This window comes from Tachysurus vachellii, chromosome 15, assembly GCF_030014155.1.
Source record: "Tachysurus vachellii isolate PV-2020 chromosome 15, HZAU_Pvac_v1, whole genome shotgun sequence".
Classification (NCBI taxonomy): domain Eukaryota; kingdom Metazoa; phylum Chordata; class Actinopteri; order Siluriformes; family Bagridae; genus Tachysurus; species Tachysurus vachellii.
In genome coordinates, this window is record NC_083474.1 from 8,123,766 (window position 1) to 8,137,578 (window position 13,813).

At 36.4% G+C, this 13,813-nt stretch overlaps 1 protein-coding gene across 1 annotated transcript; it reads left to right on the forward strand.

Annotated features, from left to right (window-relative positions):
• Positions 1 to 5,344: 5,344 nt before the first annotated feature.
• On the forward strand, positions 5,345 to 12,450 carry pde9ac (phosphodiesterase 9ac). The gene is made up of 16 exons (XM_060888593.1): positions 5,345 to 5,411; positions 5,501 to 5,544; positions 5,705 to 5,759; positions 5,874 to 5,944; positions 6,046 to 6,133; positions 6,243 to 6,324; positions 6,407 to 6,481; positions 6,591 to 6,677; positions 6,805 to 6,909; positions 7,014 to 7,096; positions 7,198 to 7,354; positions 7,477 to 7,590; positions 8,370 to 8,474; positions 8,565 to 8,693; positions 9,247 to 9,342; positions 10,819 to 12,450. Exons 1-16 carry the CDS (start codon positions 5,347 to 5,349, stop codon positions 10,858 to 10,860), a joined length of 1,398 nt encoding a protein of 465 aa, XP_060744576.1. The 5' UTR covers positions 5,345 to 5,346; the 3' UTR covers positions 10,861 to 12,450.
• The last annotated feature ends 1,363 nt before the right edge of the window (positions 12,451 to 13,813 follow it).

Here is a 13,813-nt window from a genome sequence, read left to right on the forward strand (position 1 = left end):
ATGACCGCAACATTTAAATTTATTAAAGCACTTGCTTTGTATGAAGTAACCATACTTTTTCTTTAGTGTACTTTTAGACTATAGCCATCTTTGATTGTATTTGACAATAATGGCTCCTAAAAGGCTCAAAGTTGTTATTTATGGGTTAAGAACTCTTCATGGGAGCGTAGTTAAGCTTACTGAGTGTTTTTCCATGGCCTTAAATGCTGCTGTAGAGTGTTGATAATAGCTCTAATCAGGCTCCCTGGAAGGAAATGAGATAATTTTGTCAAATCCAGTGTGTGCCAGAGTATTCCAGCATAAATATAGAGCCAAATCAAATCCTATCAGCTATGCAGCCTGTTCATGTGACTTATGGTACTGAATTGATTTCTGATTATTTTTAAATAGCCTTAATTAATTGGGCTTTTTATTATAGCACTAACAATGAATGATGTATGAACATGTCATCTCAGGATTCTGTTTTATTAGGCAGCTATAAAAACATTTTAAACTTGACCTCATTGTTAATTAAGAAGCACTTTCCTCTTCTAATGTGATCATAAGACCATTCAAACATTTAAAGTACAAAGCCGTGTCTGTTGACAATACATGTTTTTATGTTTAGTCAATAAATCTTCGAGGACACTTTTCAAGCTCTACAATTGTAGTAAAGAAAAAAAAGGATAGGAATATGATCAGAGATTGGAGAAGATAAAAGGAGCCCAGGAGAGGAGTTTTCCATATTACTGGCTTCATCTGAGTCACACACAGGCAGTCTCCATTATCAGGACATTGTCTTTCTCTCAGATCTCCACCTGAACACCTCTTATCATTCAAATGTGACTGGACGCCTCGCCTTTGTCTCCTCATTAATTGCAGCCTCTTGCATCCTTGATTAACCAAAGTGTGAATGTTTAATGTGGAGGATTGCATAAGCTTTTCCAGCTTATCTATATATTAGTGTCCACTGTGTAATTCTGCAGAGACTGGCAACCCTGTTGAGATACAAACAGAGATGTATTATTTAAAAAAAAAAATCTTGGTTTCACATTGGTTTCTGGTGACCAATTTGCATATCCTAATTGTTTTCCTCTCGTACTGTGCATTGAAACAGCAGACCGATCTATATATGTGTGCATTGCATGGTTTAGGGAGGAGAAAAGTAGATTTGGTGAATGGAGAGGTGAGAAGGATGTGTGTGACCCCCGGGAAGGAGGTTAATTAGAGCAAGGCTGTTGAGCAGGCTCACTCTTGCCTCGACTGCTGACACTCTGATTCTGTTCACATGAGGTTGTTAATGATTCAGCCATATGCAATTACAACTTTATTCTTCATTATTGGCTGTTTTTGGACACATTTTTGATTGATTCTGATTACAAAAGATGTTTTAAAGAGGAATTGGTATGAAATGGTATAACAGTGTCTTGTCTTGCTTATTCAGATCTGACAAAATCATCTGCCATTCGGGTTCTGGGGAACTGCTAGCCAATACAGAGACACAGTTCAGTGCAATACTAGTGTATGTATGATCAATGATGGGTAGACCGAGTGAAAATCCGAGGTACACAAACAATTATAGATATTGTGCAGAATTTTAACGAGATCAGCAATTTTTTTTTTTTTTTTTTTTTTAGCAGACCACAAAAACATCCTTTGGATTGCTTTTAAGACCTTTTATTCACTTCAATGACATCTCATAGACATACTGCCTAATTTTAATGATTTATCTGAAAAGTTTTTTTGTAATCAGTTTATCACAGCCCTGACGCATGCATAAAGCTGTCGATGCTTTTTCACCCAAGCCAAAATACACCCGCCCAGCATAAGTTGTCGGATCGGCTGACATCATTTGCAGCAATATGTATAAAAGCTAATACAATAGCAGCTGAAGATATGAGAGCGAGACAAGAGCAGCCCACTTTCTCTGTGTAGTAACAGTCCCCTGGCAACGGTGGAGAGCTGCAATTACATTAAAAATCCTACGATCCCTCTTCGTCTCCCCCTTTCACTTTCCCCTCCATGCATAGTACCTGGAAGAGTGAGGGGCTGCATAAACCTTGGGAGATCGTTTCAGCTTGAACACATCCTACAGTGACAGCATGGGATCAGGCTCTTCATCCTACTCCCCCAAAACCATCTACCTGGACGTGGATGGCAAAGTACAGAAGGTCAGTAGTGCATTCCTGTGTATGTTATAGCTCCGATACCACTGATGCTGACATGCGTAATTTATTGGACATACACACACACACCAACACACACACAAACTAATGCACAGTACAACAGTTAGTGAATTTTTTTTTTTTTTTATTAAATTATTTTTATATTATTCTCTGGGATTTAACGGTGAAGATAACGGTACAGAGTTTACAAATATGGACTAAAACATCAGTATACAATATGATTAATAGTGGTTAATGAGCAAACACATACTACATAGACACCCACACTGCAAAAAAAAGTGACCGTGAAAATGATTATTTCTTGAATAAAAGATCAAATTATTTACTGTATTTTTATTAGGTGATTTTATTATATTCCAAATATAAGACCTTTAAGCCTATTTATTCTGTTGGCAATTTTCTTTATTTTCTGTAGACATAAACACGAGTACAAGTATTTGCAAAGAGAATAAGGCAATTTCAAGGTACAAATGGGTAAAATTATCATAAAGTAGTTCTTTAACATGACAAGCAAAAGAAAAACTTTGTTTAGGAAAACTATGAAGCATATACAACTTTTGACAAATTCCATTCAAAGTATCAATTGTTATCATTGTTATTATATAGAAAATTATAAAGGACTAGTAAAAGCATTTCAAAGCAGAATCTAGTGTAGTCTGGACATTTTATTGCTTTCTGTATTTAAGTTTGGTTAAATAAAAAAAAAAAATACAAAAAATAATAGAACCAAAACAAAACACATGACAATTTTTTTTATTTTGTTTAAAAAAATGTACATTATTATTTTCATTTAGAATTTTAATTAAAAAAAATATTATTAAAAAATATTAAAATAAAAAAAGAAATCTACTATACTGGATACCATTGTAAGAGGTTATACAAAAGTCCACACAATACCTAAAAATTCAAATAATATTCGATTAAGTTGAATGAACTATTAGGCTGAGTATTAGAGTGATATAAGGGTTTTAGTTTATCTCCCACCACTTCCTGGGTGCTTCTCCACCCCAGGCCCTTAACCCTCATCTGTCCCACATAATTGCAAATCATGTGCTTTGCATCTGCTTAACATTTTGTACTGTAAAAAAACAGCATGCCCTGTTTAGATATAAAAACACATGCAGTTAAAACAATGTCTGTTTTTAATAAATAGGTCATCGAGCAGCTGATTTATCATCAGTTAAGAGGAGACGGGGAGTAGTAGTCAAGAGCATGTACAGGAATAGCAATGAGTTGAGGTTAAAAATAAAGTTGATCCACAGGTGTCAGTGGCATACTAGGCTGCAGCGACACCTGCAACTAACACGTTCAACTTGCACCGCCACTGTCAGCACTTCTCAGGTATATTCCCCTGAGGAAATATTTTATGAGGAGTAAATGATTGTAATAAAGAGAGGGAACAATTTACACTACTATTCCACTACTATTCCTCTCTCTCTCTCTCTCTCTCTCTCTCTCTCACGCACACACACACACAGCATTGCATGCTCTCTACAGCAGAGTCACATGTTACGAAAACATGGCCATGTGTAATTGTACTCACATATTGTGAAACAATTGTTCATATAATTGATATGAATGATGATCATGTGCTCACGGCTTACTTCTGGGTGAAACGCATGCAGCAGAAGGGCCAAGTGGGAGCTGGATGTGACATGTGTCCACTCTAGATTAGGAAGTGCTGGAGACTGGAGCTGAGTGAGCTGTCTTATACACCTGTAGACCATTACTCCAAGCTGGTACCTATAATCCGAACGAAACGACCTGTTTATCGTCCCTGATATATATTTATTAACATCCTTGTACACAATCTCATCGGCTTAATAAAGCGCATTTTTAATAGTTAAATGATTTTGTTCAGTTAATATAATCTCATTTGTATGAATCAGCGCATAGATAATTGATATTTTAAGGTTTTACCACTGTAAATTCTGCATCACAGATTTTTTTTTTCTAGGTGTTGTTTAGTCGTCACTGCAGTCCATGTGACATTAAAGAGCTTTTGTGCTCCTCTTCCAACATCTCCAGGTTAGTCGCTTGTGTTAGTATCATGTTGACATAGCATGTAGACACTTCTAAACGACAGCGGAATCTTTAAAGTTATATAATTATTTTCTTATGCTAATTCTGCATCTGCATTAAATGGTCATAAAATGATTAACTATTATTAACAATAATGAAGTAAAAATGTCAAAAGCACTTCTATCCATCCATCCATTCATCTATCCATCCGTCCGATGTAATGCCTTTCCTACAAAGGCTCACAGGGTAGCTGGAGCTCATCCCATGGGACACCATGGTTAGGGTGCCAACCAACCACAGGGCAAAATCACACACACACACTCATCCACACAGTATGGACAATTTAGAGATGCCAATCAACCTACAGCACACGTCTATGGACTGCAGGAAGATCTGAAGTACACAGAGCACTCCAAAGGGAACTGACCCTTCAACCTTAGAGGTGTAAGGCATCTGTGCTAACCACTGTTTCCCATCAAACACTTCACTGATCATAAATAATATACTGTATTAAGAAGACTTTTATTTATATTTTCTAGAACATTATAGATTATAATTACCTTATTATTGTCTATACGGTTAATTAGAGACATGTTTTTAAGCACTAGAATGCACAAATTACATATTAAGCGAGACATTATAGAATGCTGTTCACACATTATGATGTAGGCCTTAGTAAACTATTGAAAACCAAAATTTTTAAGGCATACTTGAGCGGTAAGGGTTTAATTGAAAAGGACAAAATCCAACCCTTAAATGACATCCTATATATTTACCTAAAAAAACAGAATATTTATAGAGGTGTCCTGATGCTTTAGTGGTTTCCATGTTCAAGCATTTACCTCCAGAGTTGTGGGATTGATTGCTGCTTCCATCCTGTCCAGAACTCCAGTGTTCTCATGCAGTATAACTACAGTATAAATATACTTTATGCTGATTGGCATCTCTAAATTGTCTGTTATGTGTAAGTGCATGATTGTGCCTTGTGATGGGTTGGGACTGCACCCATGGTGTCCCCCTCCTTCTGCCCTGAGTCCACTATGATAGACTCCAGGTTCCCTGTGTATAGAAAATGAATAGATGGATGCATGGAATGGATGGTGGCTCAGGGGTGCTAAGTTTTAGAGACATTATCTCTTTCCACAGGACCACAGCTATAATGTTGGTGGACCCTGAGGGCGCTCTGGTATCTATCGACCCCACCATGCCCACCAACTCGCCCAAGTAACTCAATTATTTATCGTGTTACTAAATTGTCATAAATTGTATTTGTAATTGTAACTAATTATTTTGCATAATTTCTTCCCATCCAGTTCCTTATATAAAGTTGTTCCCCTCTCCACCGGTCAGCTGGGAGGTAACAAACAGTAAAACACATTGTACTTTCCAACACTGTTATGACTCTTTCCATCTTTACCACTGACATTTATTATGACTGATGACTGTTTCCTCAGTCTATATTTTGCAGGTAATTTAGGTAAGCATGTGATTTACGGTTTGTATGTTTCCCTGTGCAGAGAAAGAAGACATGTTTCAGAACGTGTTATCGCAGGTGGCGGAGCAGTTCAGCAGGTAAGGCCAGTGTTTGTTTTCCCAGAGACTGAACCAGCACTCTTTCACATTTCAAATGCAGTGCACTGACAATTTCTTGGACCATGTGTCTGAAAAGAGTTTCTCATTCTTTAGGGCCTTCAAGATCAATGAACTGAAAACTGAAGTGACCAATAGGCTGGCTATGTTGGAGAAGCGAGTGGAGCGTAGGTGTTCTGTGCATCTGTTTTGTATGAGAAATTAAGAGTGTGATGTATTTCAATTGTGATATTCATGATATAGTTTTGCTCTGTTTTATATCTCATAGTGGAGGGCCTGAAGGTTGTAGAGATTGAAAAGTGCAAGAACGACTTGAAGAAGCTGAGAGATGAGATGACTTCCAGAGGAGGGGGAAGGTAAGGAGTTGGGGACTCATTCACTCTTAATTACAGTCATTCAGTCAAACTAAAATGTTTTGTAAATCAACAGTTACACATTGCATAACATTACCTTTTCCTTCATTAGAGTGAATTGCCCGTGTAAGTACAACTTCTCGGACGATGGAAAGAAATTAACTCCACGACGTGATGTGCCCAGCTATCCAAAGGTGCTTTGAAAAAAATGATTTGAATTGGTTTTTAGAAGAAAAGAAAAAACATCATCACACCATTTATTTTCTTTCTCCTTAGTACACACTCTCTCAGGAGACGATTGAAGCTCTGAAGAAGCCTACTTTTGATGTCTGGCACTGGGAGCATAATGAGGTAAGTATGCTTCGGTGGAAAGTAAATGTTTTGGTATGACATTTTCTTGGTATCTACGCATCTATGTTTAGCAATTTGATAGCAGTGTGAGTTTTGCTTTGTTTTTCAGATGCTCAGTTGCTTGGAATATATGTACCATGATTTAGGCTTGGTGAAGGAGTTCAACATGAACCCCATTACTCTCAAACGCTGGCTGGTAAGAAAAAGATTTAAAGCCATTTTAAAATGCTAAATGGTTAAAATTCTAGTTATTGAGTCTATAAAGGTGAAGTTATAGGGAAAAATGAATAGAGTTTATAATGTTAATGTACATATTTTCCCAGCTTGCTATTCAAGAGAATTACCGTAGCAACCCTTTCCATAACTTCCGTCATTGCTTCTGTGTGAGCCAGATGATGTATGGCATGATTCACCTCTGCAACCTTCAGGTGTGAACTCTTGCTTACTAAAGGTTTGACAGCTGCACTTTGATAGAAGCACATAAACATGTTGTTTGTGTATGTGTGCATGTGTGGCTGTTTTTGCTCAACAGGAAAAACTCACACTGACGGACTTGGGCATTTTAATGACTGCTGCAGTATGTCATGACTTGGACCATCCTGGCTACAATAACACGTATTTAGCTTTAAAAGCCATTTAAACCTCAAAATTACTACATTAATATAAATGAATAGAGCAAGTTGGTGGAGTGTAAACAACATCCAATTTTCTTTCAGGTATCAGATAAATGCACGCACCGAGCTAGCCGTACGTTACAATGACATCTCTCCTCTGGAGAACCACCACTGTGCCGTGGCCTTTCAGATCCTGGCTTTGCCCGAGTGCAACATTTTTGCTAACGTGGACTCTGAGGCTTTTAAACAGATCCGTCAGGTTGGTCCATGCAGGTGCAGTTTCTGTAAGAAACTGTGAGTTACAGAGTTCTGTGAGGGAGTGACTCATTTCAAATAAGAAGGTATACAATGCACTGTAATTCTTTAACCTTTCACCTATAGGCAATCATCACACTGATTTTAGCTACTGATATGGCCAGGCATGGAGAGATCCTGGACTCTTTCAAGCACAAAGTGGACAATTTTGACTTCACCAATGAGGAACATGTAACCTGTGTATGTACTCAATTTCACAGAATGTAAATTCACTTTATGTGTGACAGCCACATCCAGAGTTAAAGTAATAAAGATAGCCATAAGTCCAAAAGATTTTTCAGGTGGATGCATCTTGAATCACAGATTTATATTAAGTTATATGTTATAATAATATGTTATCATTTCTATAATAACAGCTCATTCACTGGAACATTTTTTATTTAGTCCAAATGATATGGTGAATTATTGATATGTTCTCTGAAGTGACATTAATTTCTAAAAGGAGTGTCCAGTGTCATGTGTTCTAAACTCTTGGTCAATATAGTTATGGCTAAGGTTAATTATTTATCAGTTTAGAAATGTTGCAGTTTGCGGTTCACCTACGTTATTGTTTGCTACTATATGGAAATACTAGACACTACAGTAGTATGCAGAAGATAATAATAATAATAATAATAATAATAATAATAATAATAATAATAATAATAATAATAATAATAACAATAAGTCAAGCTTCTCAAGACCAACATCAGACCCTCAGTATATTTTCTGCTTCAAGTGTGAATATACCGTAGGATAACTGAAACATACCTGTTTCACCTTTGGGCCAATTCTGTTTGCACACAATTTCAGTTTAAGTTTCTCATGCTTCACTCAACTCCAAATATGGCCCAGTGTGATGAGTGCCTTTTTTTGTCTTTCTTGCATGGAACCTGATTAAAGGTACAGAACTGATGACCCAGTCCAAGATATTCCTCTTTGTTTCTCTTGTGTGTGTGTGTGTGTGTGTGTGTGTGTAGCTGAAGATGGTCCTGATCAAATGCTGTGACATTTCCAATGAAGTCAGGCCCACAGAAGTTGCAGAGCCATGGGTAGACTGTCTGCTGGAGGAATATTTCATGCAGGTCAGCACAACGTTTTCTCCTGCACTGTATGGTGCTTTTATTAATTGAGTTGCTCCACACATAGAGTCACGCATTCATATTTATGCTCAGAGTGACAGAGAGAAGTCTGAGGGTCTACCCGTCGCTCCGTTTATGGACCGAGACAAAGTGACCAAACCCACAGCTCAGATTGGATTTATTAAATTTGTCCTCATCCCCATGTTTGAAACAGTCATGAAGGTATGAACCAGTGTCTTATTGGTGTATGTTTAACTCAGATATAGCTCTTGAACTCAGTTGATAATATTTTCCAGTCACTTCAAGTGGATGTTTGTCTTGGCACAACTGTGAATTTTGCCTTCAAATAAAAAAATTGTATTATATTTTTAATATCAGCATTCTAGGTACACTGTAAAAAAATGACATCTTAGCAAGTAATAATATCTTTAATTTACTCAAAAGATTACAATAAACAAAATATAAAATTATTAATCCTATTTTGGGCATATTTTATTATTTTTAGTGTTCTTATTCTATTGCCAGATTATTTGCTTCTTTTAAAAATAATAATAATAATAATAAATTGAAATAAATAATCTCAGAAAAAAGAAGTTTAAAATTAGTGAAATATATCTAGAAGTTTAGAAGATTAAATTTTTATTTAATAATAAAGATTAAATTTTTATTTCTTGAAATAGGATCTACTCAATCATTTTGATTACATTCAAGATTGAAGTCATTTGTTTCAATAAACGACACTGTGGCTCTAACTCTGGGTCTCATGTCTGTTTAGCTGTTCCCGCAGATCGAGGAGATCATGGTACAACCTTTGAGAGACTCCCGAGATCATTATGAGGAGCTCAAGCAGATCGATGATGCCATGACTGAGGTAGACTCTCCACGGCTTCATGTATATATATCCATTCAGTTCATATTTTTATTATTAACATGCATACTCATGATGGTTTATGGTCTTCATATTAAAAAATTCGGTACTGAATAATCACATTCTATCTGATCTCACAATATAAGCTAAGATTTCCAAGGATATGTTATGTTTGTTTCCGTTTTGACTGGTTCACATACAGCATCATGCACATTTACCTTGTGTTCCCACTAGCAAGCAACAAAGGAGCAAGCGATCAAACATTTTATCAATTTTATGTAAATTATTACAGCAAACACAAATCATTCCTCAGACCAGACCTGAGATTTCTTTTAATTAATTCCAAATAACTCTCAAAGTATAATTAAATGTATATTGAGACATTGCAAAACAAACAAACAAATAAATAAATAAATAAATAAATAAAGCTTGGAAAGGTTTAGCCCATATTGTTTTTACCTCTATTGTGTGTGCGCATCTTCTACAGTTAGTTGGATTTGCTAATCGTCCAATAATGCTAATTCAAATCCTAGCATGTAACATGCAATTCAAACAACTAACTTTATCACTAATTAGCACATTATTTAAGTTGTGTTTAACTATTTAGTGTTATAAGCTACTACTGTTTAAGTCTGGTATATGTTCTTAGCTTGTAAATTTTGCTTGCTTTGCCAATCTGCCAACAATGCTAGTACAAAACCTGTAATATGTATCATGTAACATGTAAATCAAAAATTGCACAAAATTTAACAATATTTAGGACATTATTTAAATGGTCTTTTCCTATTTCACTTTAGAAGCTACCACTTGCTAGTGTGAAGTTATAGTTACACTGGAAATAGGTTTGCTGAAAAGGGCATTTGTAGCTGATCCTCATTAGAAAGTGCTGGTTAGCTGCCTGGTGCCATATTGCTCAGCACGTGCTAACATAAAAGTGTGTTTTTTGTTCAATGAGGCACAGAAGAAAAAAACAGAAAATATGTCATTAGGAGGAAAGAAGAAATAAGCTTTGGGGCGAGCTCAGTGACACTGTGTAAGTAGCTTGTGTGCTGAGTGCTTTCCATTTCCTCTCTAGTCAACAGCACCCAATATGCTCAACATTCTATATACTACTAAATCAAGCTTCACCTTGTGACAGCATACTGCTTTGGGATGAAATATATATTTTTTAGCAAATAATGCTAGAAGAATAATTTTGGTATACTTTAAATGTCTTTAATTATAAGCAACTTTCTGCTGTGACAAAGTGAGCAAGATGATCTACTGATCTACTCTGATCTTCCTGTATGCCGTTATACTTTTCCTCCGTGTATTCTGAACTAGCCGGTTCCACTTCTCTGCTTCAGCTACACTAACATACTACCAAGCTTGAATCCTTTTCCTAAGGACTGGCTGTTTTGCAGAGCTTTGCAGAGCTGAAAATCATGTCAGAACAAGGTTGTTTTACTGTGTATTTTCTTTTTTTTCTTTTCCTCCCAGGGATCTTGTTTTCTGGCCCGCTTACACAGAGCGCCGGTATAAGATTTTAATAAGATGCTCCATTCATCGGTCTTCCCTGAAGCTGAAGTGGTGTTCAAGATGGTTTCTCCCTGTGCTGAATCCAAAGAGACATCTGACCGACTCAGGCGTGTGGAACCAGGACAAGGGTTCTCTCAACATAGCTGCAAACAGATAGACTAGTAGCCTTTTGGTCTGCTAGGTTTTTCCTCTTCTTCCATTTTTTTGTGAGGTCTTAAGCTTTTTAGTATTGCAGTGTTGCACTGGGACATCTGTTAGAGGTTACAAATTAAATTTATTATATTGTATGATTTCATTAGAGATTAATGTTTTAAACGAGGCCAGACTGAAGGCACAATCAAGGCTACAGCTTAATGTACACCTATTGAAAAGTGCTTCTTAATAGCTGCGAAATTGATAATATAATGCTTAATGTACTAATTCCTAGAAGCTGTGGAGCAGTGTAATAACACCTAACAAGATGTCTGAATTTCCTAGTTTTACTAGTGATTACAGAATAGAATCCATAACGGTGTTGCATATAAATGATCACTGAGCGTGAGAATAAAAAAAAAAAATCAACAAAAAGGCATTGAGTGATGCACTCATTATAATTATATGGGTTTGCAATGGAAGATTTATGTTTAGATTGTACTGCATTTGTTTTAAATCCAAAATAATAATCTGTATTTAACCTCCTACGACCTGCGTGGACATACGTGGACATCACTGCATCTAAAAAGCTCAGGTCTTAGGAGGTTAAAACATGCTTACTGTTTTCTTTCATTACTTACTGTCATACTGATTTTTTTTAGTTGACTCCTACTTGATAGCACAATAAAGTCTCACTAATGAGTCTTTCCTTCAGTTCTACTTGAAAAAGGCTGTGCTTTTGTTCATATACTGACGTATGAGTATACTACTGTATGTTCCAGAAGAAGACCCTGCATTCACTTTGCCTTGGTCTAACACCAGACAAACACACGTGGCCTCTTCAGTGTTGGCCCTTACCCCTCAGAACTAAATCTCTAGATTCCTGCTAATAACCTATAAGATACCCAAACTTCATTCAGGCTGAAATTATTCATGCGTTTATTTATTCATCATGGCCCAAAGTTGATCTCACCCAATTTCTCCTGTCTCTATTGATCATACCCGCTTAAATAGCCACTAATTTGAGTGCAGTCATTTAAAAACTTCACAGTAATATACCAATTAAATTTCCTTATAAGTACATATACATTGAATGGCCAAAACATTAAAACCACCTGCCTAATATTGTGTAGGTGTTTTCTGGCATAAGACAAGGGTCAGCATGGTTAATCTAATTGGTTTGCAACACATGCAGCCTCATTTGCAGCGTGGGTTCTGAAAACTCTCTGTCATTGCCAGCATTATATCAGACCATATATTCTAGCTTTCACTCCTCAAGCATATCAGGAAACCTTAGGTGCCCATGAATCTGTCATTGGTTCACCGGTTGTCCTTTGTTGGACCACTTCTGTTTCTACACTCTTCATACCAGGAACACTGCTCAGATCCTTTTGCTTGCCACTTTCATCCCATCAACATCAAGAACTGACTTTTCAATGTAATGAGATGTTCAATGTTATTCCGTTCAACAGTTATTATTTTAATGTTATTTTCGATGTGTAATTTGAGACATAATTCAAAACGACATTGTTTATGGTTTTCATTAAATAAAAAGTCCGGTACCTGTAATTCCCAATCAGGACATATATCAGTGGTGTTTGGTAGAAATTGGTAACAATCGGAACAAACAGAAACATTTTTATGTGTATGTTGTATGCCAGCAGTGTTAGTCCAAAGCATGTAACAACGATCTTTTGGATCTTTTATGTTTTCCCTACTGAACAAGTAAGTCACTGATTTGTACTTGAATTTAGTTTTTGTTTTTATTTGTCACTTTGATCTAGAGTTTAAAACTTGTGCTAATGATGATATGCTAGCTACATAGCTTTACTGAGACTTTAAAAGCTAGTAAGAATATATGTAGATAACATTTGAAGAATTGTCATTAGTTGCTAATTTGCCCGAGATTCAGTAAATTGAGTGCAATGTCTGAATACATAGTGAGTACTATTTCTCAGGCAATAGGCTCCAATACCTTACAGAAGGTGAGCAGTATATTAAAATAGGCTTAACACTATACAGGGAGCACTGAGCTTAATCTATTTCTGTAGCTCTAGGCTGTGTAAACTGGTGAAACTGTCACTTGTTGAAAAGTACTTCTTAGCCAACATGGCGACATGCAGAGGGTAGCAATTATTGGAGTGAATTAGTGTTGCAATGAAAGATGTTTTATTGGCATCATGTGGCTCTTTCTGTGTTATTACCAGAAACTTTAAAAAGTAAGGACAGGTTTCAGCTTGAAGCACAAATGGGGCAGTAATGATGAGTGTAGCTTCACCTTTAGTTCTACAACAGCATACAACCATGCACTTCCTGCCCTATTATACAAAATAAAATGGTGAAAAGTTTACCTTGTTGATTACAGGTGTGAGGAGAAAAAAATAGGTCTGTCAGGTTATTGCACTGACACATGTACAGATACTGTATAGGGCATTGCTGTGTCTTTGACACTTTTCATCACAGATGCATTCTTATGTTTTCTCTTCATGATAAAATCAGCAACCATTCCCACAGAAACAACCATAAATAAACCTAGCTTTGTGAAGCCTTTGCTTTGCTTGTTATGGAGAAAAGTGCATGTGCAATAGGATAGATTTTTCATGTGTGTGTGGTGCATTCTGTGGTGGATCATCCAAAGGTGCCTTCTATAATCAGCACCTTTGTTATGTACATCACCTAGTGATGTTAATCATCACTACATCACCAGCGAAATACAAATTACTTGTTATATACATTGAAATCCTTGTACACTCTTATCTAGATACATTTCAAACAAAGAAATAGTAAAATATGAACATTTTGATAGTTTATTATCAGGTTAGCA